General features: G+C 52.1%; 2 protein-coding genes across 3 annotated transcripts in view; both read right to left on the bottom strand.

The window, feature by feature from the left end:
- The window catches only part of CUL9 (cullin 9), a 35318-nt gene extending 23535 nt beyond the window's left edge, over nucleotides 1-11783 (bottom strand). The window contains exons 1-10 of the mRNA XM_033102124.1: nucleotides 11679-11783; nucleotides 9153-9756; nucleotides 8442-8596; nucleotides 7596-8108; nucleotides 6950-7085; nucleotides 6611-6804; nucleotides 5935-6340; nucleotides 5325-5517; nucleotides 2238-2445; nucleotides 107-303 (exon numbers count right to left, since the gene is read on the bottom strand). Coding sequence (XP_032958015.1) covers nucleotides 107-303; nucleotides 2238-2445; nucleotides 5325-5517; nucleotides 5935-6340; nucleotides 6611-6804; nucleotides 6950-7085; nucleotides 7596-8108; nucleotides 8442-8596; nucleotides 9153-9747 — 2597 coding nt within the window. The 5' untranslated portion in view covers nucleotides 9748-9756; nucleotides 11679-11783. The remainder of the gene's footprint in view (nucleotides 1-106; nucleotides 304-2237; nucleotides 2446-5324; nucleotides 5518-5934; nucleotides 6341-6610; nucleotides 6805-6949; nucleotides 7086-7595; nucleotides 8109-8441; nucleotides 8597-9152; nucleotides 9757-11678) is intronic.
- Nucleotides 11784-12374: 591 nt separating this feature from the next.
- On the bottom strand, nucleotides 12375-21921 carry SRF (serum response factor). 2 transcript variants are annotated; one of them, XM_033102659.1, is made up of 7 exons: nucleotides 21015-21921; nucleotides 19162-19428; nucleotides 17298-17559; nucleotides 16630-16749; nucleotides 15407-15598; nucleotides 14975-15051; nucleotides 12375-14772 (listed from the first exon to the last, which is right to left on the bottom strand). In XM_033102659.1, the coding sequence occupies exons 1-7, from the start codon at nucleotides 21537-21539 to the stop codon at nucleotides 14677-14679; spliced, it is 1539 nt and encodes a 512-aa protein (XP_032958550.1). In that variant the 5' UTR covers nucleotides 21540-21921; the 3' UTR covers nucleotides 12375-14676. The 2 variants fall into 2 exon arrangements, with proteins under 2 accessions (XP_032958550.1, XP_032958549.1); XM_033102658.1 differs by having other exon boundaries at nucleotides 12377-14772; nucleotides 14975-15054; nucleotides 21015-21877.
- Between the last annotated feature and the right edge of the window lie 3392 nt (nucleotides 21922-25313).

Genomic DNA, 25313 nt, shown 5'->3' with positions numbered 1-25313 from the left:
GGTAACAACGTGAGGGGGATTTATAGGGAGCACATGAGACTTGGGCAGAAGAGCAGAGGGCTTGGGGCTGAGCAGGACTTTGGAGAGTGGAGGGGGATGCCCTGACCCCTCCGTGTTCAGCATGAGGGTCACAGCGGCAGGCACAGTAAGGAGCAGGCTCTCAGAGCCGGGGCGGGTGGCTGAGTCGATGCTGGCGAAGATCTCTCTGGTCATCTGGGCATCAAACAACGGGTGGGCAGAGTCTCGGCTGGTAACCAAAGGGGGGCTTTCCGAGGAGCTGGCGATGGCCAGCATCTTCAGTGCCTGCGAGGGGGAGGCGGAAGCGGTTAGGAGAGGGCAGAGCTGCCAGGCCGAGGAAGGGGACGGCCAGGCCACCATCCTAGACCTCAAACCTTAGGGAAGCTGAGCTGCTCGCAAAGAGGTCAAGCAAGCGATGGAAATGAGAGGGGCGGTGATGGGACAGCAAATGCTAGACAACAAAAAAGAACAGAACAAAACACAGCAAACGATACCATCTAAGGCTCAGCGGTGGTAGTATCAGTCCACAACGTCTCTCTACCAGCACCAAGGCGAGCCACGTGGGAGAGCTGCCCCTCCTGAGCGTCCCCTCGGGAGGGGACCCTTTCAGGGCATCTAGTGGTCATCAATGCTTTCCTTGAAGTTGTCTCCCTTCATGTGTGACCACTCCTCCCTTTGCAAAACCTTTCTTCCCTGGAGTTCCATGACTTCCTGTCTTCCTGGGTGCCCGCCCTCTCTGGAGTTCCTCTGCCTTAAACACAGATGTTCTTTGTCCCCCTTCTCTTCTCACTCTGCGCTCCCTCCCTAGGCCACAGTGTCCACTCCCAGAGCTTCAGTTCCCACCTAAGATGCCAACACCCCCAAACCTATGTCCCCTGGCCTCCGAAGCCAGTGTCCCACCCTCCTCGACAAGGCTACTTAGGTTGTCTCACAGGCAGAGTGGTTGGAATTGTAGGAAAAGATGCTCGTAACATGCAAACTTGTCTGCTAGTATGACGGGAAAAAGTAAATGAAGATGAACATGGTACTATTAGAGAATGTTTCTCTTAGGGAAAGGGTTGACGCTTGAGAAGAAACACTCTAGAAATTAGAAATCATTCTCAGGACAATGCCCCTAATGAGGACTAGACCCTCCTCATGAGGCTTTCTCCCTTTGGCGACTCCACTCTCCCAATTAGCTGAATTCTGTAGGTCTTAGTTATACACAAACCGATGCAATTTTGTTACAGGGCAAGAGTTTGAATTTGGAGGCAAATGCTGCATTTTGGTGACGCAGTTTGAAAGGAGCAGGGACTTCTTGAAGCAGACGTGGCCTGGACTATGAAGGGTTGGCTGCTCCCGGGAGGACCATCACCTAACAGGCCCATATAGGAAAGAGCCTCCCGGCCTAAGAGGACACGTGCTCCTGCCCATGCTGCTGCCCTTATGCTGTTGGAATCCATTCCCAGTACTGAGGCCTACCTGACCCCTCAGGCCATACAGAGCACACCCTGCCCACACACACCTCCTACCGGCCATCACTGGCCAGCACTTCTGTCGGGAGTAGTCAGGAAGTCAATTCTGTTAGGCTCCCCTGGATAAGGGCCTTCCTTCTCCCCTCTCTGGACCCAGGGTGGAAAGGTAATGGCAAAGTTGGCTTCGTTTTACCCACATTTGGGGAGAGGGTAGTTCCTGTGTAAGGGTACCACTAAGATCAAAGGGTAAAAAACAACTGTCACATCTAGAAAATTAGTCTTTAACCAGATACCTAATTTCCCATCGCATGGGAAATCCAACATACCTAAAAACTCAACTCCTGACCTTCTCCCCATACCTCTTCCTCCCCCCAAATTCTCTCACTTACCGTGTTTTCCTGAAAATAAGACCAGGTCTCATATTAAGGTTTGCTCTAAAAGACGCATTAGGGCTTATGTTCAGGGGATGTCATCCTGAAAAATCATGTAGGGCTTATTTTCCGGTTAGGTCTTATTTTCGGGGAAACACGGTAATAAGTGGCTACCTCATCCATCCTGCTGATCAATTTTAAACCTGGAGACACAGTCTTAAAAACATCCTTCTCCCTTTCTCCAATCATGCACTCAATGTCCAAGACTGTCCAGCTGGAACTCTTGAATCCATGTGCACCTTTCTGTCCCCAGGTCTCCTCCCTGATCTAAATCAGCCCAGTACCTCCTCAAGACCAGCAGCCCCCCAACCTGCCCCTCTCGCCCATTGCTCACCGCCAGCCCCGCCTGCTGCACCAGGACGGAAGTCTTATATTCTTGCATGCAAACCAGCACAGCATAGATGCCACCTTCCCTGGCAAAGAGTGGGCGCCACTCGTGCTTGGTCATGAGCAGGTAGAGGAGGCGCAGGGCCAACACCACCACCATCTTCTCTCCCACCTGGTTGGTCAGCAGCTCCACCAGCGTCTTCACTAGCTTCTCTCTGAGGGAGGAGACACAGGGGCGTTCTCCATCGCAAGAGCCTCCCGGCCCCGCCCTATCCACCAAGATCCAGTCCATCACCCCATCCCTTTCCAACCTGCTCCCTTTGCCTTAGGCTCACTCCTGATCCCCTCTCCTCTACAGTCGAACTGCCTTCATGAAGGAGGCAGTGGAGCAAAATGGTTATGAACTCTGGCTCATTTTTTCAACTAAATCTATAAATCCAGTGTTTAATTCTAATCAGAATGCCTACCAGGTTAAAAAAAAAAGAAAAAGTGACAGATTCAGGCACAGGAAGAGAAAATATGTAAAAATAGTCAAGAAACGTTTGGAAAAAAATAATGGTAGACTTGTATGATGGTTATCAAAATATAAATACAAACTTATAATAATTAAAACTCTAGACATCATACAGGATAGCCAAACAGATCAATAGATGAGAAAAGAGGGCAGGGTGGCATCTCAGCCAGTAAGGAGAGGAAGGACCGTGCAAAACGTGACATGGAAACACTTGGCTATCTATCTGAAAAAACAAATAAGCTGAACTCTGCTTCACTGTATTTGTAAAAATAAATTGCAAACAGGTTTGGAAATAAATGTAAAAAACAAAATCATAAGATATTTTTAGAAAAGATTTTTATAATCCTGGAATAGGATAGACTCTCTGAAGTGGGACACAAAATCTAGAAGCCATAAAAAAGTTTAAAAAATACAGCAACATTAAAATCTAAAACTTTAGCACCATGAAAGACACTATCCACAAAGTTATGAGACGAGCAACAGAAGTTAGAAAAAGGGTCCAGCAGAAATGTGGATCGTGAAGGAAGGGGAAAAAGGAAGTCCCTCCAGAGTCCCTAAATCACAGCGAGCATCCCAAGGGGAAAAAAGCCGGGATTGACATCTTTCTCCACAGTGACAGAGATGTATATTGGGGTGGTCTGGGAACTATGCAGGAAAGGGACACAAAAGGAGAAATTCTGGGAAAGAAGGCAAATAAAGGTACTGGGAAAGTTCTGTTTTTCTCTGTCTTTTTCATGAGCTTTAAGATGACTACACAGTGCATTAAGTACGCTTTAAATATACATCCCCTTCTGTGGTTATGATTTCTTATAAACAGGGTAGTACACATAGGTAATACGTGTGAATAGTTATAGAAACATAAGGACGTTTACCAAAATGTTAAGTGATTATCTCTGCATGAAGGGTATTCAGATGACTTTTACCTTCATAATTTTCAAATTTTTTACAGTGAGCACGTATTATTTTACATTCGGAAAATAGTTAACATGATTTTGAAAGAAAAGGCAAGCGAAACATTTGAAACATAAATAACAGATTAATATGCAGAATGCCTATAAATCAATAAGAAAAAGAGGGGCCGGCCCGGTGGCTCAGGTGGTTAGAGCTCCATGCTCCTAACTCCGAAGGCTGCCGGTTCGATTCCCGCATGGGCCAGTGGGCTCTCAACCACAAGGTTGCTGTTTCGATTCCTCGACTCCCGCAAGGGATGGTGGGCTCCGCCCCCTGCAACTAAGATTGAACACGGCACCTTGAGCTGAGCTGCCGCTGAGCTCCCGAATGGCTTGGTTGGAGCGCATCCTCTCAACCACAAGGTTGCTGGGTTGACTCCCACAAGGGAGGGTGGGCTGTGCCCCCTGCAACTAGCAAGGGCAACTGGACCTGGACCTGGAGCTGAGCTGCGCCCTCCACAACTAAGACTGAAAGGACAACAACTTGAAGCTGAACGGCACCCTCCACAACTAAGATTGAAAGGACAACAACTTGACTTGGAAAAAAGTCCTGGAAGTACACACTGTTCCCCAATAAAGTCCTGTTCCCCTTCCCCAATAAAAAATCTTTTAAAAAAATAAATAAGAAAAAGATAAAGACCCCAATAAAAAGTGGGTAAAAGGTAAGAACAGAATATTTATAGAAGAAGAAACACAACAAATGCATGCAAATATGCCTAACTTCACTAGAACTAAGAAATTAAAACCAAGAAATACCAATCATTTTACATTTTGCCAATCTGATAAGATTTTTTTTTAATGGTAATATCCAGCATTGGCAGGCATGAGGGAAAACAGATCCATTAGAACAGTGTATTTGAACTTGGACATAATTACATAGCAGAGTCCTATGCAGCAGTGAAAATAACAAGGCAGTTCTATGTGGACTGATATGGAGAGCCCTCTTAGACAGTCTGAGTGTGGGAGAAAGTTGTAGAAACACACAGAGTATGAGTATATATATTAAAACACAAACTCAGAAAATGTTCTACAGTCACACACACTAACAAATGTAAATTTAGAGGTAGGAAGGATACTGCCAGACTGACAGTGGTGAAAAGGGACTTTAGCTTTTCATTGCATGTTCTTTTATACTCTCCAGATCTTTAAAAATGAAAATGTATTTGTGTATTATTTATATAATTAAGGAATATGTAAAAAACCTTTAAGATAGAAAGTCGGGAGAGAGGAAAAAAGAAGGGAAAAGAAAAGAAAAAAGAAAAAAACTCAAGTTCTAGAGCCAAAAGGACCTGGGTTTGAATCCCGGCTCTGCTTTCTGTCAAACTCTGGGCGAGTTAGTAAAATTCTCTAAGCCTCAGTTTTCTCACCCATACAATGGGAGAAAAACAGCAGCAACTCTTCCTCAGATGATGGAAGGATTTAATGAGAGGATGCATGTAAAACTTAAGAGCAGAGCCTGGCAGAGTAAGTGTTCCACGATAATGTTCCACCCTCCTGCTCTGCTGCTCCTCAGGCTAACGCTTCTTTCACTCCTTTCTAATTCTTGATCTTATAGCGCCTTCTCTCTTGAATACCCTCCTCCCCCTCTGACAGCTGAAACCATAACCTCTCCCCTCCCCACCATTCCAACCTCAGGGATCTGTCGGGACGGACCAGAGGGTGGTCCCGCTCAGTGACCTCCTCCACAGCCTGAGCAAGGGCATACAGCCCTGAAAGCTGCAGGTTTGTGTCCAAGCTGGATATCTGCACCGTGGCCACGACCACTGCCACACGCTGATCCAGGGAGCTGCGTGGACCTGGACCCCGCAAGGCTCTAGCCATTTCTGAAATGGATGAGGGAAAGGCAGTGGCTCAAGAAAATTGTGGCACCTCCAAATTGGAAGTCCTTAAAGGTCAAGCCCAGTTATCCTACGACATTTTAATACATTATTCATTACTGTAACTTGCATTCAGAACTTTTCCATTTCTGTGTAAAGGATTTAATAGTCAAACAATGAAGATAAAGATACTCTGGAAAATGGACTCTCCTTTATCCAGGGATACTGAAGAAAGGGAGCCACAATTGATTGGATATAATCAAGGCCAAAGAAAGGAAAATGGATGCATGCTTCCAAAGCATTTTCCTGTGTAAACGTGACCTTACTCCATGGCTTTCCCTCTACCCTGATTACCCACGTCTCTGGGCACCACCCAGGACTTCTTCCAACTTCTTTGCCCTCCCCTCCCAACACCTGACTCACCACTGGCTGCTTCCTTCATCTTGGGGGGCAGAGCCAGTCCCTCAGTCACCAGAAGCTGGTTAAACAACTGCGAGTCACTCTGTGCCATGGGGGGCTCAGTTTTTCCCTTGGCAGGCTCTGCCTCTGCCCTAGGGGGCTCAGCCTCTGCTTTAGGGGACTCAGTCTCTTCCTCCGAGAAGTTGGCCTCCGACTTGGGCTCCTCTTCTGGATCTGGGGTACAGGAGTGACTTCGTGAAGAAGACGAGCTGCTTCGTTCACCAGGTCGCTGTCCGTACTTAGTGTAGATCTGAGAGTTGAGCAGGTCACTGAGGGTGCTGCCCTCAAACCGATTACTGAGAACTTGCAGCACACCCTCAGCCACCTCTACGGGTATGGAGATGTCCCCTAGGGCCTTTTTATCCAGGGTCTGTCAACAGAAGGGGGCATGCATTTTAGGGAGAAGCAGACACAAAGGCCCTGGGGACAGGAAGAGGAAGTGACCTCCGCCCACCATGCCTTGCACACCTTCCGCATACCAGACCCTCACTGTATTTGTCCCTTCCCCCAGCAGGACCCCTCATACTCTCTAACCTCTAGCTCCAGCCTCCTCCTAAGCGGTCCCATATCTAGAACTCCCTTAGACAATCCCACCTCTGACCCCACTACAAACTCCCCACGTGGCTCAGGCCCGTGATACCTCATCCAAGTTCTCTCGAAGATTCTGAAAAACTGGCTGTTGCTCACATATGTCCAACTTCTTGATGAAGAAGAGCAGCTCCCACCACTCAGCCTGAGTCAGATATCCCAAGGCCTCCTTCTTCTGAGGCTCGGGCTGAAGGTATGGCAAAGAGTAGAGGCCATCCACAGGCGTCCAGCCCCAGGAGGGAAGTGCTGAGAATACAGGCACAGGGGTCTCAGCACCCACTAGGAATAGGGTGGATTTCTGAATCTGGGGCAGCTCCTGGTCAAGAGCGGCTTCGCCCCGGCCACCGCTCCTCCATTGAGACAGGCTGATGGTGCCCCCTCCAAGGCTCACCTGCGCCCAGTGTACTGGCTCCTGCCCCCTTCTCCACAGCGGCTGAAGCCATATCCTCTGCAGTCTCCTCAGAACCCAGGATCTCTAGCATGTGCCAGTGCACCCAGTAGGTGCGGCCCGTCGACTGCCAGAAGACCTGGTGTGGAGGGAGGGAGGCAGAAAGAGGGAAAAATAGAGAGGGCTCGCCCTCTGAGTCCTGGGTCTTGCAGGCTTGAGAGGACAAGCTGGGCCCAGGCCTGGGGCCTACAGCCCTGAGATGCACACCTGCCCAGGCTCGGGAAGACCTCCACACAGCAAAAGGCTGCCTTTCCTGCGCCTCGTCCCTTCCTCACCCTGACGGCCTCTGCTCCTACACTCCCTCGCAGCGAACTCCACAGGTGGGCTGCAGTGGTGGTGTCTCAATGTATCAGTTCCGTTTCCTGGGTGGGAGTCTCTCCTTGACCTCAGAGCCCACCCACTCGCACCAGACGTTCTCAGCCCTCCAGAGGCCCCCCTACACCAGCAACTGCCGACCCCTCCTTGAACTACTCAGTTGCCTTGGGGCTTTTCTCCTTGAGTAGCCTGTCAGAGCCTCCGAATGGAAGCCCCAGCTATGTGTTACCCAAACAGACCCCCAACAGGGTGCCCGCACCACGCACCGGCTCACCTGCACGGGGGGCACACCGTTGTTGCTCTGCCGGAACTCGCCCTCGTCCCCGGCACTGACCTCCTCGTAGTCATCGAGCATGCGCACTCGCATGCCGGGCACCAGTGTCTGCTGTACATACTCGCCGTAGCCGCTCCGGCTAGAGAACTCAGAACGCTGGCGGGAGGCCCGCCCTGGCTTTCTGGGGGTGGCAACCATGGTGGGGAGTAAAAGGCTGGGCCCTGAAACGCAGGGCAGAAAGATGGACCGGGACGGCCGGGGAGGCAACGCGCCCCGTTCGCTGACATTCCGGGCCCAGCCCATGCACCGTACCAGCTCCGAGATGAGGTTGCCCATAGCCATACTGAACTCCAGCTCCCGCTGCCCCCGGCTTTTCTCTTGGCCAAACTCCTCCCCGGGGGACAGGGAGCTTCGGTCTCCAGCCCCTGGCTCTGGACTGTTATTCAGCTGATCCAGCAGGGACGTGACACGTAGGTAGCGTTTCACCAGGGAGAAGAGCAGCTTTCCTGGGATCTGTAGGACACAGTCCATGGTGTAGGTTCATGGTCCCCCAGCTTAGCCCCTCTCCTGTCCCCTTGATATCATTCTTTGCAGAAAAGTATCAGGGCCTCACCCCCTTACCTGTAGTTTTCAAAATGTCATTTAGATAAGAAACACACAAGGAGCATCTTAAAACACAGATTTCTGGGTTCTGATCTCAGAAATTCTAAGTGGGGGAGGGAGCGTGAACTTTTATTTTAACAAGCTCCCCAGGTGGCTCTGGGGCTGAGGTACAGTCACGAGCCACATTTGCAGAAATGATTCTCTAGGCCTATTCCCAGCATTTCGCCCACAGCTGGCAGGTACCTGAGGCAGATGAATGCCCTCAAAGGCCATGCAGTGCTCCTCAGACGACGTGGTTTCTGCAAACAGCTCCAGCAAAGTATAGCGGCTGTCAAAATCCATGTGCTGCTCGATGCCATCTTGCTGGCTCAGTGACAGAAGGACGTGAGCCCGACTCCCTGTAATCCACACCCAATCCGTATCTTCTCCTCAATCCCCAACACTTTGCCCCTGCCTGTCCTATACTCTCTATGCCCTACCCCAGAGGCTTTCAAACTTCTTTGTGACTGAGACGCCCACTAAGATATACATTGTACATGGTAACCTGATACAAATGTATACATACATATATAACTGAAACATATACTCATATTTCATGCTACAAAACTTACCTTACTAAGTACTATACATTGATATTTTGCATTTTGTAAAAATCTTGGTTATAACCCACCAAACTGGTTTCGCAACCAACTAATGAATCTCAACCCACAGTTTAAAAATGTAAAGCTACCCTATTCTCGTCTCAGCCACTGCACTGAGAATGGACAGATAAACCAGGTGCTGTCATTGTATCCTGTCTACATACCTCTAATACCTTATTCATGCATAATTTTCCTTTGCATTATATTGATATTCACCAAACACTAGGTGTTCGTAGAGTTGAGAAAGCCCTCCTCTTTCTGGTTTTACTCCTAGTGGTCCCATTCTCTCCTTCCTCCCCTGGCTGTCTCTTACCAGCATCGTGGGCTGCCAGAGCCTGCAGCATCTTGCCCGCACTCCGACGGATCTGAGGCTCAGGGTTGCACAACATGTGCATGAGCAGGTCCAGGGCTCCCATCTCCCTGAAGACCCCAGTGAGGGGCCCGATGCTGGCATAGGCGCTGAGCACGTGGATGGTGTGGAGCACAGCGGCTGTGAGGCTCGAGGTCCCACCTTCGGCCAGCTGCCTGGCAGCTCTGCACACCAGCGCCCGTACATCAGCCTCCATCTCTCCCATTGCCACATCATCCAGGCCCGCTGGATCTCGGGGGAAGCTTCCTGAACCCCCAGCCGGTTCGTGCTGAGGTCCCTTAGATAGTGCCCGCTCACCTAACAGCATGGGGCAGTTGACGTAGACCTCGGGGGCTGACAGCCACATGAGAATGTGCTCTGCCTTGCCCTCTTCTACACCCATTCTGCCCACTTCCCCACACTTCAGGACACTCCATCGGATCAGGTATTCAGGATGCCCATCATGCCCAGGACGCTGTCGAATGAGTTCTTCAGGATATGCCTGCAGCCGGGGCCCCAAGGGCACCATGAGGTCCCCAGTGCGCCGATCCCCCACCATCCTGACGTCCTGGGACACACAACGGAAAGATAAAGGTAGGATGGGAAAGCAAAAGGACCACACATGGAGGGGGTAGACTCTCGTGACACAGATAGGGTGGGCGGTGACTGGTAGGTTGCATGATGGAATTTAGAGGCCAAATAGAAGGACCAAGTATAGGATGAAATAAATAATTTGAACAAACTTTGGGATTTATAAGAGAAGGAAAATGAAGTGAAAACAGGATGAAATTGAAGAGGTTTAAGAAACGGAAGAGGTTGAGAGAGAGAGAGAGAGAGAGATGAGAATAGGCAAGGTAACAAAGAGGTGACAGTTAAGCAGGACCATCTAGGCAGAACAGCAGGGTGTCTGAGGGATACAGATCAGGACTGAGAAGAATGACATGGCAGCCGGCAAGAGCTGCCCTGAGCTGCTGTGAGGAGCCAACTAACGACTGGCCAATGACTGCCTCAGCTGGGGGGAGTGCAAGACTCATGATACCAGCACGGGCCAGGGAGCTGTGTCCTACACAACGAGACTGAGAAACAATGGCTTGAACTGGGGGGGTGGGGGGGAGTGGATGAAGTGGGGAAAAAATGATATGGATGAGCAGGAAGGACAGCAGCATGTGAGATAGTGGGGCCAGAACAAGTGAGAAAAGTCAGGATGGGGAAGGGGCAAGACGGGGTATAAATGACAGGGTAAAGCTGGAGTGTGGCTATAAAGGGGTGGGCCATGGCAGATATAGAGGTGAAAGAGGCGGGGCTATGGGCCCCCACATCCAGATGGGAAAAGCAGATGAGAGTGAAAGAGGGAGGGGGAGGGGAAAGAGGCAGATAAAATCATGGGAGAAAAAGACCAGGTCCTATCCTGCACTTACGCTGTATGTAGGGTGAGGGTCTAAGTCAGATAGAAATAGATGGAGGTAGTAATCATGGAGTCCAAGAGTCGGGAATGAGGTCAGGCGCTGATGGTGGAGGTATTAGAGAGGCAATAGAGTGCAGGTTTCAGAGTAAGATAAACGTTACTCGGAACTCTGGCTCTTTGACTTACTATGTAGGTAGTTTTGGACAAGTTACTGTGAGCCTCCGTTTCCTCCTTTGCAAGATGGTAACAATGTTCATACCCAACTCATAAAGTTGTAAAAATGTAAGATCACATATAGAAAGCCCTTAGAGCAGCCTCTAACACTCAGTGAGTGCTCAGTAAACATAATCTGAGTAGTATTCTTCTTAGATGGAGAAGGGAGAGGCAGTCCTCCGATAAGTGGAACATTAAACCAGAAGCTTATAAAGGGGACAGGGGTGATGGCTATGCTAGTGATGAAGAAAAGGGATGTGTGATACAAAACGGTGTGGGGGCCGCACGGAATGGTGAGAATAAGAATGGAAGGTGAACCCGGCAGAAATGGTGATCCGGATGGGGTCTTGTTGAGGCACCGGGGTAGAAGATGCGAGTAGAAGAAAAGCGTGAAGGGGACGGGAACTATAGGATGTGGACCTCCAAGGGGTAGGGGTCCAGTTAGCGCGGGGCCAGGGGAGAGGGTTGAAAGACTGAGAGGCAACCAGTGATGTGGCGATGGGCAACTGATGAGCAGGGTGGAGAAGCAGAACCGTGGGGACAGGCCCAAATTGAGGGGGGGGGTAACTATCATGGGCTTAGAACAGGACCAATAAACTGAGGTGTGTAGGTGAGGTCTGAACGCGGGGATGAGACTGCAGGTAGGAGCCCGTAGGAAGGTCAGGCCCAAGCTTGCAGACCAAAAGGGGAGGTGCACGAGGCCAGAACCGCAATGGGAACGGGTTGGGGGGGCGCGGTCCGAGGAGGCTGACAGCATCGCGTGAATCTCAGGGAGCGAGACCCGGGTCCCGTCGTCAGCCCCGCAGAGAATGGGTAAGGGACCGGGGAGGGGACGGGGGACGGATCAGGAAGGCGCAAAACTCTCCTCTCACCTCCCACAGCCCGGCTAGGCCCTCGCTGGGACCCAGCGGCCGGTCCCGCCGTCCTGGCCCCGCCTCCTCAGCAGCTCCCTTCCGGGTCACCCAGCGAGCGCACGCCCTGCGGGGCATCTACGGGTCCCACCGCGGCCCACAGGCGGGCGCTGCGGAACCGCGCGCAAGTGGAGCATGCGTAGTACCGACGGGCTGCTGCGTGGGGGGCGCGCTGCAGACGGAGCCCGGGATCGCGGTCACGTTGCTCTTGTGTCTGCAGCAGTAGGCAGCCCTTTGCATCCACAATCAACTTTGAAGACCGCCCCCACCTCCTCTTTCGTAGGTCTGCCCTCCTCATCCCCCTGACACCTAGTAACCCAGTCTCTAGCGGAGAGCTGAGTTTCCACTAGGTCACGTGGCCGTGTTTCCCAACCCCGCTGCAATTCTTTTGAATTGGTTGGCACTTTCTATTAATTGAAATTGCTTATCTCTGTTTTCCTAAGCACCTAGCAAAGCAATGCACAGAGATTAAGACCCCAGCCCTGAGTAATGTTCCTTAATTCGTAGAGTTCAAGAGCCCAAAGCACCCCTTAGCATTGCTGTTGTTTTCATCAAGCAGCCGGGCTTGCTTCTCAGAGCAGCAACTTTTGGGGTTTGATTCGTGTTCATAACCTCCCTCCATCCCTATATGAAAAAACAGAGGCAAAGACCCCACAGTCTGTGCACAAAAATGATACATTTATTGAAAGAGTATTTTTTTTTAATACAAAAGAAAGCTCTGTACATAGGACTGTGACCATGTCCACTATTCCTGGGTCAGCATCCCAGGAGAAGTAGAAACCACTGACATACACACCCCAAATTCACACACACACACACACACATTCACTCAGACGTGCACACACACATACATACCCCAGAGCCACCAAGGAAGAGAAACACCAAGGGTTGCTGCACGTATAAATGCCACCTCATCCCTGATGCACGCATGTTCTCCCAAGGCCACCCTCACACAACACACATTATAAGCACTTTGCCTGATTCACTCACTGGGTCTGTCTTTTGTAGGAAGGAGAGAAGGAATTCATCAAGGTCTCCTCCCCTGAGTAGGGGAGTGGGGAGTGAGTGAGTGAGGGTGGAGTGAAACTAGCAGAGAAAGGGGCTGGGCAGTTACAGACCTGAGTCCCAAGCCCCCCCACTCTCTGGCCCCTGATTTGCCATGCCCCAGCCTTGCAAGCCACCCAAAACCCCAGCTGTCTCCAGGAGAAAGCCCAGAAAGGTGACTTCCATCTTGGCACCCAAAATTGGGGCAAGACAGCAACAAGGGTGAGAGGTTAGGGGGTTCTCAAATGTGGCAAATCATCCCCTTGATAACTAGGCTGTGCGTAAAATCTTCCCCCACCCCTCACCTAATCACAGAAGCAGGCTTGTTCCTACTAAAGGCAGTCAGTCATAGGATTAATAAAACTCCACCCCAACTGCTGCCCGTGTTCTGAAAAAGCTTCCTTTCTGGATACTGGTGGTGAAGGTGGGCTGACACGGGGTAAAAGACCCTCCCCCTATGTTGGCCCACCCTGAAGGTCTACCCCAAAGGGGGCAGAGGGGGGTGGGGCACAGCCCCTGTACAAATTACATAAATACTGAGGTTACACTTAGAAAAATAAAGTCATTTTCTTCAAGGCTTTTTGTCTTAATTTTAAAAAGTTACAGTAGCTGCTCACTCCCTGGGAGAGCTGCCCATTTCTGGCTCCCCTATCGCTGCACTCAGCCCAAGAGCTGCTCCCATTTCTTCTGACCCCCATTCCTGCCTCTCACCCCCTCCCAGACCCCACTCTGCTCACTGCAACTTGGACCCCAGGCAGCTGCAGGCCTGGGGGAGCACAAGGCTGCAATGCCCATGCGTGTGGCACAAATGAAGTCAGTTTCTTCTACCTGACACCCTCCCACTCCCACCCCCACATTTGGTCTCCCTCTTCCCTCTCCCTAGCAACAGCCCTAAAGGGCAAAAAGAGGCCCAGAGCTGTGGGTCACCCTCCCCACCCCGTTGGGGCATGGCCTGAGGGCCCCTCCCCCGGTTTTCTCCTGGAAACAACCCAGGACCGGGCAATCCCAGAATCTCCCCCACACACTGGTGGGCCCAGAGCTCATGGGGTGGCTCTGTCCCCAGAGGCCCAGCCAGTTCCGGGGAGCCCCAGGGCTCCCCAGGGAAGGGGAGCTTGGGCAGGGAGGGGGACGAGAAAAACGCCATAAAAAAAAGTTAAATATTTTAAAAATATATATTTATAGATTTGTTTTCACTTCGTCTCCTCAAATAAAAAGTTCAAAATCAACTTTAAGTAAAGCAGCTGGGAGAAAAGGGGGAAGACGGGGAGAGGGAACACTGGTGGTTCCCTCCAACCCAGGAGCCCCTGGAGTTCCGAAGGGAGCGGCAAGGCAGGGCAGGTGGCCCCAGGAACCTGCTCCGTGCACAGGCCCAGCTACTCAGGAGCTGTAGGGGCGGGCGGGCGGCAGCGTTGAGGAAAGAAGCCCCATCTCCCCAGCTGGCTCCCTGAGGGGCAGGGGCAGGGCTCTTTTGACCCAGCCTGTGGCAGACACAGTGCTGACATGGGTCAGCAAGGAGGCTGAGCAGAGGACCCCAACTGCTTCCTCAGGGGGGACACGGTGCCTAACCCCACAGAAACCTGTTGTGGGAAGGTGGAGCACGGTCCCGTTGGGTAAGCTAATACTCATGGCAAACATGGAGCCAAGCTGGCAAGGGGAGTCTGAGGAGGGAGGACAGCCTCCCATCAAACAGAAGTGGGAGGTGGAGCTAGGAGGGGAGAGTGAGGGAGGACGGGGTGGAGGGCAGGCTGGCCCATTTCTTTGGCTGGAGTGAGAGGGCTCAGTCCTGTGGCTGCCCACTGCTCCTCCCCTCCTCCCTCCTGCGGCCCGTCAACGTGTGTGTAAAGAAAACGTGAAAAGGCAACAATAAATAAGTGGTGCCGTCCCTTGGGCCATCTGTCCAGGGCGGCAGGGCGGATCAGTCACTCTTGGTGCTGTGGGCGGTGTCCAGGTTCACCACCTGTAACTCGGTGAGGTTGCTGCTGCTTCCGGCCTGCTGCCCTATGACAGCCATCTGGAGGGAAGGGCATGTGTAAGGAAGGGTCAGAACAGGTTAGCTAGCTCAGGCTCCTCCTGCTTGCCTGCCTGCCCCACCACAGGTCTGCCCAGGAAAACAGGTGGGACTCCTGACTAGGGATTTTGGCTTTGAAAACTGGTAATGGAATCCCCAAGGTCAAGATAAAGAAGTAGCTGGCTGGCAAGGGGCCTCCACCTACCTGGTGAAGCTGAACTGCAGAAACAGGGATCTGCACTGTCCCAGACTGTGCTGTCAGGAAGACCTGGGGGACGCCACCTGCTTTGGAAAACGACAGGAGATACTCAAATTGCTTGCTCGAGAGAAACTTCCAGTAGTAAAGGAGTGCTGATAAATGCACAAATGACTGGGTGAGTCTCAGATATAAGTGCCCTAGGGTGAGTGTCTAACTGGGTCCAAGTGTGCGTGTGGGTATGAGTGTCCAAGTGGACAAGCATGGGTGCCGAAGCATGTGTGCAATCCGTGGGTATACTTGTATGTGTAGGTATGTGTGGGCATCCTAGTTTGTGTGTGTGTGTATATATATCTGAGTGGGTGTGGGGGCCTTTGAGTGTGTGTATGTGTGTAAGGGAGGCAACGGTCCTCCTTTCCTCAGCCTTGCCCCCCAACTCACCTTGCTCCTGGACCTGGCTGTGGGACACCTGCATGGTGGATGGCGCCTGGGAGAAGGCATTGAGCACAGTGAGGCTGCCATCAGCCAAGCCAGAGGTGGGTGCATACATCACCGCATGGGGGCTAGGGTACATCATGTGGCCGCCCACAGTTGTGGGCACAGATGACGTCATGATGGTGGCAGGCAATGTCACTGGCAAACACAGACACATGTCAGGGAGGTCGTACTGGTCCCTACTAATATCCCCCCTCCCACCCCCAGGACCTCTAAGTCTCCAGAGCCCTCTTGACATTTCCCAGGTCAGAAGCTACACAAGACTCATTTCTCTGCTCCCTGTCATCAACTAAGCCTTATTTCTTTTCTTGAACACAACAGCACCCGCCTCTAATTGTATTCTATCACATCGCCCTATTCGATGGTCTACCTGCCGACTTCTGTTCCAAGACCCTAAGGCCCTGGGAAAAACAAAGATTACAGTGACTGACCCAACCTAAGGAAACTCAGATACTCCCCCTCTTTCAGAGAACTCCATTATGCCATTTTTCACTTGTTCTCATTCTTACTCCCTCTTCCCAACTGTGTGGCTAACAAATTCATCTTTTAAACAAGCACTTCTCAAATGTTAATGTACATTCGGTCACCTGAGGTTCTTGTTAAAAAAGGCACATTCAGATTCAATGGGTTTGGGGTGAGGCTTAAGGGTCTGCATTTCTGTCCCGCTCCAGGGTGATGCTGATCCTCCATAGACCACACTTTGTATAACAAGGTTGTAAATAACAAGAACTTAAAAGTCATTTTATTTTGAAAGTGTCTCATCATTTCTAAAATGACTAGAGACACTGAGGGAAATTACTGGCTACTCAAAACTTCGGGACACCCTCCCACAAGGAGACAACTGCTCTATAAAATCCTTCCTCATAATTACGCAAATGTATGTGTTTGGGCAAGTAACTTCTCCTTTCGGGCCTCAGGCTTCTCATCTGAATGAGGAGGGTAGCTTCAATGGTCCCTACTGTCTTCCTAGAATCCACAGCCCTACTGCAGGGCAGAATTCCAAACCCAGCCATCCTCACCCGACTTTCTCCTAAGAATTAGGATGAGGGTTAAGCCAAAAGCCTCAGTCTCCACAATAAGAGATTCTCTGACCTGAGTTATAGGAGGGCTACTGCTGGAGACCTACTGCTAGGCAGCAGGCAGGGAAATGACAGAGCTTCGAGCTATACCTGTTCCGCTGGAGGAGGTCTGCGTGAGGTCTGTGCTGCTGTCGCGAGAGGGAGACGCTTGCTGTGGGGCCTGGTGCACCTGAATGGCCTGCACTGGGACCTGCTGGGCCACTGCCCCACCTATGAGACACAGAGATTTACTCATGCTCTGTCCTACCGAGCCACCACCTGCACCAAGCACCCGCAAACACCCCCATGCCCAGGGTTTGGCACACTGCTCCCCAACTCCTACTGCTATCTTTCCTGGGAGCCAAAAGAAGCCCTCTGGTCGTGAATCTTCTCTCCGGGGGCTTCTACACTCTGCTCTTGCCCTTCCCTCGTCCTCACACCCCAGGTCTTGCCTTTGCCCTGTTCAGGGAGCTGGCACCGACCCATCCAGGACATGATCTGCCCTTCAGTCAAGGTAGGGAAGTGGTAGAATGTCCACTGTCCCTGTGGCAATGGGGACACAGACCTGGGCTGGCGAGACAAGGCCAAAGCATGTGGTTGAAACTTACTGACAAGGATAATAAGAGTACGAGTAGGGAGGGGCGTGCTGCCAATGGGACATAAGAGGCTTCTCTCAGGCCCTGGCCCCTGTTCACCTCCTTCTGAGCAGGGGAAGAGGTTCTCCTTGTGCCAGCCCTAAACCCACTGTTCACATGCTCAATTTGCCCCTTGTGACTCACCAGGCATGAGGGTGAAGCTGGTAGGCAGCTGCATGAGGCCCCCAGACGAGACAGGGCCACTTCCTGTACTCTTCAGCACAGTCCCGTTGGCACTGCTGACAGCGCTGGGGCTGACACTAGCAGACACTGGCGCCAGGTAGTTGGTGATGGGGAAGGAGGGACCGCTGCTGACTTGCATGGTGGTAGAGGTGCTGGGCGCGGTTTGGATGGTGGAGGTGGTACCCGGCAGGTTGGTGACTGTGAACACCGGTTTCAGTGAGTCCTACACCCAGAATAGAGATGGAGCGGTGAGCCTCTACCAGACCCTGCCCCTGCAGAAGCTTATTGTGGATTGACGGCACAGACTGGAACCAGTGTGCTTGGGTTCAAAGCTCAACTCTGCCATTTACCTGCTGCCTGGCCCTTTGGCGAGTTGTTGAGCAGCTGAGCTCCAGTTTCCTGTCTGTAAAAGGAGGATAATACCTACCCCATATGCCATATGTGTTGTGAAGACTAAATAGGTTAACGTATGTAAAACACATAGAACAGTGCCTGGCACATAAAAAGAGCAGTAAGTATTTGCTGCTCTTATGATGACGATAATGTCATCATCATAATTCCCTGAGTTCTTTCCCCCAGTAGACTGTGGCGATCACATTGGTTGGGGAATCAGGACACCTGGGGTGTTCCCAACTCTGGCAATGACCATGTGTGTGACCCTGGGAAAATTACTACTCTTTTCTGAGCCTCAGTTTTCTTCTTCTGTAAACATGAGGGGGCCAGGCTACTATGCCCTCTTTGAAAGGGTTCTTCTGGCTCAGATTTGCCAGGCTTCTGATAGGGACCGAGAGTTTTTCAGGGAACTTAGGGCTTGAGAGAGATCTTAGGAGGTTGGCAATGAAGCACTTTATGCCAAATATTTAATATTTAAATTATCAAAGGAATTTATTCACCCAGCAAAATTTCCTGGGAATAAATGAACCCTACTGCAAAGAGTTTGAAAATTATTACAGATGATATGAACTGAGAGGAGTCTAGAGCATTGACTTTCCCCTCAGGGAGCCTTTGTTCTTACAAGGAGAAGGAGGAAGCCAGGAGCTGAGAACCAGGCCCAGAGGTCTGAGGGGGCTCAAATACTGGGGGTGGGTCACCGCAGGATGTTTGCAAAGCAGGCGAGCTTGAAGCCCCTGATTGGTGGAGGCGTTGCTAAGGCAAACAGTGCCGCTTCCTCCAATTGGCCAGTTAATGAAGGGCCACCCGGAAGGTGGAGTTCCCCCGAGGAGCAGAGGAGGAAGCCCCGCCCCCTCTCCTTACCGGGAAAAGGAAGGGGGAGGAGTAACTAGGGCCGGTATCCCTAGCAGCCGGGAATACACTCCCTAACGTGCCCAGGCCCGGACATCCTGAAGAGGTAGACGACTGGTTAGTAAGGTAGTCTGCAGCCCAGTCAGCCAGACCCCCTGCCGACAGTGCTGGGTTCCTAGGACCTTGGGACCCAGGAGTGCTCACTTCCTAGTCCCCAGTGACCCGGCCTGCCGGGAGGGTAGGGCTAAGCTACGCCCCCGCCCCCAGCGGGGAGACAGCTGGCGGGAGGAATGCAAGGGCCCTGCCAGGCAGGCGGGCTGCAGGCGGGAGGCCGGCGTGGAGCCGGAGCCGGCCTTATATGGGCACGGAGGCCGCCCGCTTATCTAGGGGGCCAGCCTCCTGTCAGGATAGCGAGGATGGACACCTGTCCCCTAGGATGAGGGGTACTAACCGGGCTCCACTCCACATCAGTGGGCACTTAGCACCTGTCCTTGGTGAGGGAGAGAGAGAGAGACCCCCCTCCCCTTCCCTCTGCCAGTCCAGTCCCTCCCCTTCCTTCCCCTGATAGGGGACGCAAACACACCTTGGTCTCCCCACTGCTGTCGGACTCCGACACCTGGTAGGTGAGGTCTGTCTCTTCAAAGCCCGTGGCACTCATTCTCTGGTCTGTGGTGGGGTCTGAGCGGGGTGGAGAGTCTGGCGAGTTGAGGCAGGTCTGAATCAGGGCCTTGCCAGTCTCACTGGTGATCATGGGCTGCAGTTTGCGGGTGGCAAAGGTATACACATGGCCTGTCTCACTGGCCACCAGCAACAGCACCTGTGTCCCTGTCAGCGTGGACAGCTCATAGGCCTGGGGGTAGGGGGAGGAGACGGGTAGGTCAGCAAAACTCTTCACCTCTACCTTCCTTGGGAAATAGGAGAGGAAATACACAGTGATTTCAAGCCCCCACTCCCATAAGACCGTCCTCTCCAGTGATTCTAAGGGGGTCCTATCAGGATATCTGAAAGTGAGATGGAAAGCAGAAAAACCCCATGTTTTGGAGCAGCTCCTGCAGATACCGCAAGCAAACAATCACAGCCCCCTGGTGACATCTAACCTCAGGAGACACAGAGACCCAGGTAGCTGCTTCTCACTACAACTTGGTGCCCTCACAGACAGATGGTTTCCACCCCCTCCTCACTGTCAGCGGGACCAGTATGAACTCACTCCTATACCGGAAATCATATAAGACATTAGGGATAAGGGGCCACCCAAGCTCTAAAATGCCCCGTTTCTTCCCATAAACTGCATAGGTGCTAACCTGTTGCCATTTTGTCCTTCTGCCCTATCATAGTATGCTACCCTTTTTTTTTCTTCCTTTGTCTTGATACAACAATGTCTGCAGTGATGGGAGATGGGGGCTAGATTTGCAGCTACTGCCCTGCCATGAACTCAGGAAGGGGACCCCATAGATGGCATCCTCATTCCCAACAAAGTTCCACAACCCACCTTGGAAGCAGCTCTGATTTCTGTATGGGACAGATAAACACCAGCCAATGTTCCCAGGGTTCTAGCTTCTTGTTTCCCAGTTCCTTTGCTTCCATGCCTTCCCACATCTTATACACCCTAAGACAACTCTTTTCCTCACCCCTTTCCACTGGATAATCGGCTATATAAGAGGAGGATACCTCTACATACCTCAGCAAACTCCCTGCCTTCCCACGAAACTCCATGCACCAATTCTCCCTAGGGCTGGAAATGCCACTTGTCCGAAAGACAGATGATTCTGAAGCCTGTCCTGCAGGGAGTGTGCGGGCTTCCAGGGGATGCATGGAAGATGCATGGCCATAGCAGGACTTGGTTTGGTACCTGCTGCTCAGGGCACCATCAGTTATCCTGCCCTGCTCCCTTACCTGGGGCTCTTGAGCCCCATTCCGTCATCAGCCCTCCTGTCCTTCCAGCCAGCACTACTTCAGTAGTGCCCACCTTCCTCCCACACATGCTCGCTCATTGTTGTTATACTGCTCCAGCCTCCTCACCTCCATACCTTTTCTTCTGCTACCAGCTTTTCCAGCGCCCTTCCCAGAACACCAGAGCCCACTGGACCTACTGACCGAGGGGTTTCGTTAAGCACCCCCGGGGCAGCCTCGCAGTCTCATTACCTTTCCTCACCCCTTCACACTCTGCAAGGGCTCTGTTCCTCTCTCGGCCCCGTCACTCCCACCTTGGCGCCTTTACCCTCTTTTCCGGACGTTAGCAGCATCTCCCCTCTCCCCACATTTCCCTGGCGGCCCCTCCCCTTTCACCCTACCCGGGTAACAGTCATCCCCTCCCACACACCTCCTGCGGACTCGCCGCCTCTCACCTCCGCTTCGGCTCTGCCTTCCTCTCCAGTTCCCCCTGCGAGTCCCCACCCTCCCGGTACCCCACGGTCCGCCAGACTCCCGGTCCGGTACCTTCTTCATGATGCCCGTCTTCCTCTTGCTGAAGGTCGTGTAGCGCCGCAGCTTGTTGTCGATGAACTCCATCTTGATCTTCACGCGGCCGCGAGTCTTCTTACCCGGCTTGGCCCCGCTCACCGCGCCGCTCACCGGCCCATAGCCCCCGGTGGCTGCTGCCGCCGCCTCGGGCCCACTGACCACCATGCCGATCTCCATGTCGCCCAGGCTTCGCTTCAGGCCGCGCCGCTCCGCGCCCAGCTCCTCCTCCTCGCCCGACTCCGAGTCGCCCTCGCTGCCGCTGTAGAGGGCCCCCGCGGTGGGCGCCGGGGTGGTTGTCGCTGCTACTGCAGCCTCCCGCTCGAAGCGACCGGGCCCGAGCCCCGCGCCGTTCCCGGGGACCCGGCCCCCGTTAGCCCCGCGAGTCCCGCCGCCGCCACCGCCACCACCAGCGGGCCGCCCCGTCGGGGTCCGATTCAGGCTGCCCCCCAAGGCCGAGCCCCGGCCCAGCGCCGCCGCGGCCCCAGCTTGGCTCGGTAACATGGCGCTCAATGCAGGAGGGCGGACGGGCAGTCAGCGAGGAATCGGAGCCGCCGCCGCCGCCGCCATCGGCTTCCCGGCTCAACCCGGCGCTCCCGCTGCTGCTAGTGCCGCTATCGCTGCCGCCGCCGCCGCTGCGAACCCGGGGCCCCTGCACGCCCCGGCCGACCTGGGCCCTCACTTTCCTGCCCCTGTGGCCCGGGTTGCCCCAGGCTGCGCGGAGCGCCCCCTGTCCGTATGCTACGGCGGCGCGCCCGGCGGCCGTCAGCGTCCCCCCGGGGGCAGAGGCTGCTGGCCGCGGCGGGGACGGCGGGTGGAGGGGGCCGGGACCACGCGCAGGCGGCGAGGGATCCCCCGACCCTTCCCCCCATATAAAGAGATACAATGTTTCCTTTTATGGCGAGGCCGCTCCTTATATGGTGAGCCCCTGCGTTCCCGCCCCATTGGTCCGCTGTTCCGGCAACTCCGCTCCCTATTGGCCCATAGGGGGCGCCTATTTGCATAGACATACCGAACTCGTTGCAGTCATCCCGCGTCAGCGGGCGACTCCGAAAGGGGAGGAGCCGACGCCTCTTAAAGGAACAGGAGAGGAGGTACGACTCCGCCCCCCTACCAGAGAGAATTGGGAGGGACCTGCGGAGAGGAAGCCTAGGAGGAGACTGGAGCGCAATCTTGCGGAGAAGAGGGAGCCGCACTGGGAACTGGGCTTTGGAAGGGCTGGAAGCAAACACTGGGGTAGTTCCTGAGTGGAATGTGCGGACGGCAGTAAATGATATAATACAGCCCAAATTCCAAAGGAGTGCGGGGATTGGAGCACTCACCCACTCCTTCCTGAGGGAGGCAAAGTTACTCGCGGAAGTAGCGGGGGCTTGGGTCCCTGATGTCCAGACTCGTCGCGCCCCCGCCACTCGGCTGCAACCCTTCCCCTCCCCCCCGACTTCCTTTCCCTTTCCCTCTCTTTTAAAGGCGACACTTTCCCACCAGGCCGGCTCCCCGGTCCTCATTCATCATCCTCTATACTGGGTAGGTCTCTGGCAGACGTACATCTGGAAAAGACCGGAGAGACAGTCGGCCTCCGCGTCCCAGTTGGGGGAAGGGAGAAGAGCTGGAGATCAGTGAAGACTTCCAGCTGCGCGCTGGGCTGGGGGAGGGGGTGGTTCCAGGGAGAAAGCCCACCCTTCAGTCGGTGCAAAGGCCTGGGAAAAAGTGTAGCCGAGGAGAAAGTTTAAGCAAGCAAACGCAAACATGCGCGCGCGCGCCCTTCTCTGGAAAGCCAAGGAAAGCCCACAGGATAAAAAAAACTAGGGTGCCGAAAAGGCCAGGTTCAGGGTCTAGGTCTGGATCTGAGCTCCAAGTCTGTGAAAATAGCTTGGGCTGTGCTCTTACAGAAATTATTCAAATCTGGAATCTGCTTCTTCCTAGCCCTGTGCTGGAAATAAGTGTTGAGCTCTCCAAACGCCATGTTCCTCATTGTTGGTACCTATCCCACGGGATTCTTAAGGCAGATTAAATGAGATACAGACTAAAGCGCGGAGTATGTAAGTGGTCAGTGAATAGTTAATAGGAGCTACCTGGGACAATCACCTCATTCATGGGATAAACAAACTCTGGTGTTTAATAGGATGGGAGAGGGTAATGATTCCTACCTTAAAAATTGTTGGGAAGATGAAGTGGTAGTGAAATCAATTTAGTGTACTGCAACCGGCATTTAAAATAAATTAATGGGTATCACAAAAAGCAAGCGTAAATATTGTTGCATAAAAATTGTTTGAATTATTTCCAGGTAAACGATATAAAACTTCCATTTTATAGGTAAAAAGGGTGGGTTAGTGTAAATTTCACATGGTTCTACATATTTGTGTACTGGATGGCAATGTCAACTGCCTATCTTACTGTGAGTCACAATCCAAAGACTGAGAAATACTGAAATAAAGTATGTTCAAGTGATTTGTGATATGTGTGTGTATATAATATATATATATATATAATATACACACCTATATTAAAAAATGGGCTTATTCATCAAAATACAGGAATTAAGAGCCTTCCTCTTCCCCATTTTCCAACAGTTTTAAAGAGTTTTTTTCTTTTCCTAATTTAGTCCACACAACAGGTAGTTAAACATATGGAATGTGTTAGCCCAAGAGAAAGGACAGGTCAAATAGATAAATAGGTTCCAGAAGGGCTTCGGGGGCCACAGTTGGTACTTGGGACCGTGATTTGTCTGAGCAGCACAGTCTTACAACCACAGCCCTGGGGTCCATTCCTGCCTGGCTTCTAAAGACTTTTATGTGTGAGACCCCTAGCTTAAAGGCCCCCTCAGCAGTGGCACCCCAGGGGACAACTGCTGCCTGCTGCATCTACAGGGTAGAGAACAGTTCTCAGCTTCCCTTCAAATAGGCTGCTCTCTCTCTGATTTCACCCAACCCTTGGGCCATTGCACACCAGTGTTAGTGCCACAGCACCTTCACCTGCTTGGGATGGCATCATCTTCACAGCTCTTTGTCACCACTGGGGAGTAGGGGTGGGGAGGGGACCTATACCCACACTATATTGGATTACTGTGGTTCCAGAGCCGAAACTGTTGGATGTGGATGAAGTCAAAATCAGACACTGGTTCATCGATGTGTTTTGTTTGGACCGTATAATATCTTTAAATCAGATTTTACATAAAAATCTGAATATCCAGTCTCTCTCAAAAAATTGGAATTTTTAGCCACTCCAGGCCTATGTACCCACAGAACGACAGCCTAGCGCTGAGGTGAATGGTGGCCATAGAAGAGGCATCTGCTCTCAAGTTCACTAGATTCCCTACAGCCCATTGAGCTCAGATAAGTCCCCTGCCTGGCCTCTCTGGAATGTGAGTTTGGTGCTTCTCAGATAAGGCCTAAATCACAGTCGTCCCCTGGAAGATGGGAGCTCACATCCACCCCAGATCATGCACTACCTCCAGAAGGGCAGCGGAATTCCAGCCAGATCCCACCCTGACCTTCATTTCCTTCTCCTGATTGTTATCACCTAAATAATATCGCAACAAAAACTATGGATTGCTTTTAAAAATGACTATAAAGAAATTACCAACACTCTAAAACTATTTTCATTTGTAGTTAACCTTTATGCAGTTATTCTTAACTTGACATAGAAGAGCTCTCGACTGTGATAGCAGCATTACAGGGAATGGAAAGGAAAAGGGGTCATGAACAATTGTCATCCCAATAAACTTTTTAAAAAAAAGAGAAAAGGGGTCATGCATCAGTGTGCCTAGGAAAAATCTGGAAAGCCATGCTCTGAACACTAATAGTGGTAAGCAGCCACTGGAGAGGAGTTTGGGGACTAGAGGAGTGTGTTCTTTGCTTAGATAGAAATCTGTACCATTTGACTTCTTCCATAATCAGTATTACTTTCATACATTTTTTGACTCTTAAAGCAAAGCTATAAACAGGGCAGAGGTCCAATACATGGGTCTTGGTGACGGACTGGATGGGGAGCGGGATCCACAGAGAAGACTCATGATGGACTGAGATTTTGAGTAAGGGTGACTATCCTCCAAACACTGGTACCATTCCTGGAAAGAGGGAACTTGGCTAGAGGAACAGGTTTGAGAGAGAGAGAGAAATTCAATTTGGGCCTACGGCAACAAACAGAGGAAAATGTCCTGTAGGAAATGGGGAGTGTGTGTCTGGAGCTTGAGGCGGAGGCTGGAACTGCAGCTAATACTTTGGGAAGGAACTATCCACACTACAGGGCCAATTAAAGCCACGTGAGGAGAGATGAGAG

Source organism: Rhinolophus ferrumequinum, chromosome 3 (genome assembly GCF_004115265.2).
Source record: "Rhinolophus ferrumequinum isolate MPI-CBG mRhiFer1 chromosome 3, mRhiFer1_v1.p, whole genome shotgun sequence".
NCBI classification, from domain to species: domain Eukaryota; kingdom Metazoa; phylum Chordata; class Mammalia; order Chiroptera; family Rhinolophidae; genus Rhinolophus; species Rhinolophus ferrumequinum.
This window is presented reverse-complemented; position numbering and strand designations above follow the sequence as displayed.